Source organism: Monopterus albus, unplaced genomic scaffold (assembly GCF_001952655.1).
Source record: "Monopterus albus unplaced genomic scaffold, M_albus_1.0 scaffold61.1, whole genome shotgun sequence".
In the NCBI taxonomy this organism is placed as follows: Eukaryota; Metazoa; Chordata; class Actinopteri; order Synbranchiformes; family Synbranchidae; genus Monopterus; species Monopterus albus.
In genome coordinates this window covers 471,136-475,732 of record NW_018127941.1, presented here as the reverse complement: position 1 = coordinate 475,732, position 4,597 = coordinate 471,136, and the positions used below count along the sequence as shown (strand labels likewise).

The 4,597-nt window shown below is 39.6% G+C and overlaps 1 protein-coding gene across 1 annotated transcript in view; it reads right to left on the bottom strand.

Annotated features, from left to right (window-relative positions):
• dab1a (DAB adaptor protein 1a) overlaps positions 1-4,597 on the bottom strand; it is a 99,436-nt gene that overhangs the window by 39,153 nt on the left and 55,686 nt on the right. The window contains 1 exon segment of the mRNA XM_020603339.1: positions 633-731. Within this exon segment, the coding sequence (XP_020458995.1) occupies positions 633-731 (99 nt within the window).

Below are 4,597 nucleotides of genomic sequence, written 5' to 3'. Positions count from 1 at the left end.
TGCTGCAGGCATACTCACTCTGCAACAACATTTAACAAAGATTCACAGTATATATGTATAATGTGTCCTCCTGCTGTTGTACATTTCTGAGTGGTCAGTATGTCTCATTATCGGTGAAACTAGGACATACTCCGACTGTACCTGTATTGCTTTTTTGGGGTGTATTTAGGTGATTTCAAGATGTCATCGAACAGTGGATGAAAGAGAACAGTGGGTGAAAGAAAAAAAAAACGGCTGGAAGAAGAAACTGAGAAACAACAAAGATTAGAAAAAAACTGAACAAGGAGGAATGATAGAAACCGGATAGCAAAGCCTGAATAGGTCCAGTCGATCAACCAGAAAAGCATCCATGTAAGATGGAAAAAGCATAATCTTGAAGCATAATATGAAACCAGTGTTGTCGCTGTGCGCAGAGATGATCAAAGATGCAGACAATGGGATAGCCATGTTCTCTCATCTACTGAGGCCATGTTCGCAGGGTTTCAATTAGGGCTTCCTGATTTCCCCAGGGGCCCCTCCCTCTCATTGAGATGCCTCATTAACAGAGGAAACACACACACAGGCATGCACGCGCGCACACACACACACACACACGCACACGCACACACACAAACACACGCTTCTGTGCTTACCCCTGACTTCTCATCAAAGATCTTGATCCCTCCAAAGGAAACTGTCAGAAACACCTTCTGTTTGTGTTCTCCTTTAGACCGTGCTGCTGCAGCTATGCCCTGAGGACAGGAAGACACACACAAACATGTGGCAAACAGCCATATTAGAAGCACAACAGAAAAACATCTGCAGTCTAATGGGAAGGTAAATCACTGAGGATCCTTTCTTTGAGTGTCTCTATGAAAAACCATTTTTGCAGGATTATGTCTTTTTCCTTTACTTGTCAATAAAAATCTTCAAAATCAGCAATAACAATATTAATTTATCCACACACAATATCTGCTCCACCAAACAAATAACACTGCATTAAAGCTATTTTACCTAATTTAATTTCATCTGCTAGTCTAGCGAGATTTAAAACAAACTGAAACCATAAGTCGTCAAATGTTAAATGTCAGTCCAGAAGAACATTCGAATGTTACACAAAGCTTGAACTGCTCCTAAATTAAAATCGTATTAATTCAATTCAAAGGTGAAATCATGACCATTCTAAGTCACTAATGTTACCAAAACAAACACATTAGCTTTAGATGCTAATACATCCAGTAGGAAGAACACCACATCTGAATCAAATCAGTTCTTTTAAGAGCCTGCATTTTAAAAAGATAAACTGATGTTAACCCTGGATTTTGCTCTTTCTTTGTCCTACCTTCTCTGTGAAAAAGAATGTAACCCCTTCATTTCGGCAAATTTCTCTCCAAACTGTGACAATATAGCCCCTTTTAAACAGAGGTCATGGCAAACTGTGGGCATTTTGTCCCTCCTTTTTGATTTAAGCCCTTTTACCTTGAGCCTAAAAAAGCCGGCAGACTGTAGCTCCTGTGTTCATTTTACAAAACTCCCAGAATCTAGGTGTTATACCAAAATCTGTGACCCATCAGATGTTGTGACCACGGGGGTGCTGTTGCACTTTTTTTTAAATCATTTTTTGCATCGACAGTGAGCCAGAAGAAGAGCCGGTATGGCCAGAAAGAAATGACAACCTCTGTAGTTTTGGCTTTGTGATTATCACAAATGAGAATAGATGTGTGCAAAATCATCATGAGTGGGAAACGAAGCTGCAAGAACAATGATTTTGAGGTTTTAATCAGATACTGTATGGTACAGTAAGGTCACATATTCTGATGGGAAATGGTGACCTGTGTTTTGCTGGTTCTGTGTTGATCCCATACTTGAATACCTTTGCCTAAATGAAGGAGAAAGGTTGACACAGCAACAGAAAACATTTTATTAGTAATTGACATAAGTCTTTTGCAGGTACAGTACAGTAGAGTGGCATCTTCTAATGACTACACATAACTAATGAGCAGTTTCTTCAAATAGTCTTCAATGTTTCCTTACAGTAAGTACAGTGAGTAACATTTAATTTTCTTTAAATTGACATATATACAATGTCTGGAGTGATTAACATGATCAACCAAAGTTAATGGTCTCTTTCTTGAGAAAAAGCAATAACACTCACTTCTAGTCTATACATCCATGGGCAGTGACGTGCGGTCAGGGGAGGCAGGTGAGGCAGAGCCTCCCCTGTCAATCTTGAAAAGAAAAAAAAAAGTTAACCATAAAATATAATAAATGTTAATATTTGTCGGCTGGTGTGTGTTGTAGGCCCTTTTGCCGTTCGAATCCGATGTTGAAGGAATTTCTTTCAATAAAGAATAGCAGAATTTCCGTATGTCCCGTTCAAATACATGGAGGAGATGCGCGATGAGGCAGCACTTTGCTGTGCCTCTCGGTGGATCGTGTAATCCTCACAAACTGTATGCGATGCAAATAGTGTGTCGCTGTCCCTCTATATATCACAAATAAAATGCTTTCAAACACTCTGATTATATGCTCTGCCTTGCCATAATCTGGATAATGTATAAAATGTAGTTCTGTAACGTGTTTAGGCTGCAGATTAACCATAAAACCCAGTAAAAAAGTTACTCGGTGAGGCAAACAGTACGCCTGCCTCAAGGCAGAGGGCGCTAGTGAGCCCTCAGATTCTTGCGCTACCTACAATCTTCTTTGTGCTTGTTTATATTTCCTTTACAATCGGCCTTATCAAAATGGAAGAAGACTTTTCCAAGCTGAGAAAATTCGCAAATCTGGACTTTCAGTCAAAACATTTTTGACAGTCTGGACATTTTTGTCCAGAAGGATCTTCTTTATTGAAAACATTTGTTTTAATATTGGATTCGAACGGTAAAAGGATTTGTAATACGTACCAGCTGACAAATGGATTTCATGTACAAGTAAAGGTAAGACCATCAACTTTAATAAGCTCAATTGGAATAAATTTTAACCTCAAATTAAATATGGGTCACGTTTGTGTGAAGAATGCTGATATGAGATATAAAACATAACGCATTGTCTGTTAACAGACAATTTGTTAAGGGTTCATTTGTATTTGTAAATCTGACAGTGCCTCACCAACTGTCAACCTCACCGCAGGTCACTGTCCATGGGTCACATGGACTGGGCAAACAATGGCAGTCCAATCACACCAGTAGAAGTGGAAGCAATGTGGCTACACTTGGATTAGTGTACTCCATTTACATACACACTCTTCTCCTGGCTCACTGTCAATGCAACAAACCTCACAGGTCACAGATTTTGGAGTAACACCGGTACTATGGGCCTGATGCTTATTACGACATCCAACAGTCGAAGTACTTCAAGGTCAATTTAAAAATGAAACAAATAGGCCGATTTTGTTCAACATATTTATAAATGGAAATTGGGAATTACAGAAGGCCACTGTGTGGTGTGCATCAAATTTCAGATCTCTGTTTGAGGGCAGAACTACACACACACACACACACACACACACACACAGAGTACACTTCTCCTTGGATGAGACAGAAGTGTGTGTTTTAGCTTCAGTCACACAAGATCCTTCCCTCTGGGATGTGCAGAGGTGTGTTTATTTGTGCTTTAGAATGTAACCACAGTAAAACAATCACAAAATAGCTTGTTAATTCTTGGATTCACTTCATTCTGGCTGACACTGCTCTTTTCCCTCATTCACTCTCTAGCTCTCTCTCCCTCTCTCTCTCTTTCTGTCACACACGGCCCTCCAATCCCCATTCCACCATGTCCCGTTTAAAAAGGAGGTAGGGTGAACTCGTCTCGGCAAAAATACTACTGGCGGAAAATTCCCACATTGAATGGGCTGTGTAAAAGGGACTTGTGTGACCTTTTGGCATTCACATTGGGCTGGGTGGAGCAGGCCAGAGAGATGCAGGGATGGGTGGCACAGAGGCGAATGACTCCAGAGTCCAGATTTTGAAATCCTATATATTTCAGCTTTAAGAAGTAGACCTCAAGAAGGGTACCAAAAATGTGTGTGAATGCACTAAACATATTATGAAATTCTGATGATTTACAACTCTGTAAGTAGAACTCAGTGTGAATTTTCCCCTTTACATTCACTTGACCTCCATTTGCACTGGTTGAGTCGCTAAAGAAGAACGAGACGAACGAAATCACAGAACCGAGGGAGTCAGGTTAGGACAGGGAGGAGCAGTATAAAAGAAGAGGTGGAGAGATCAGAAAAAAAACTTGATGGATTTCCTGTCTGAATGAATAAGGTAGAGGGAAGTGGTTTGATCAATGAGCTGTCTGTTCTCTCCTCACCCTTCTAGGCATCGCCTGGATGAAGTTTTCACAATACCTAAACAAAACATAGATGTAATTTTCTCAATTTAAATACCTCCTGCAGTATTTGGACCCCATGTGTTTAAGGACAATTAATAATGAATAAAGCGTTGTCTCTTTCTGCAAACATTTGTAGAAAAAAAGAAGCTAACTCTAGGCTTTGTATTCGGTTTTGACTATTTAAAGACTAGGATAACATCATTTAGAAAAGTGTTCCCCATGTGTATGCTTACATATACAAAATCAGCTTGTTTATTATAAGACTTTTTTTTTTTTTAAAATG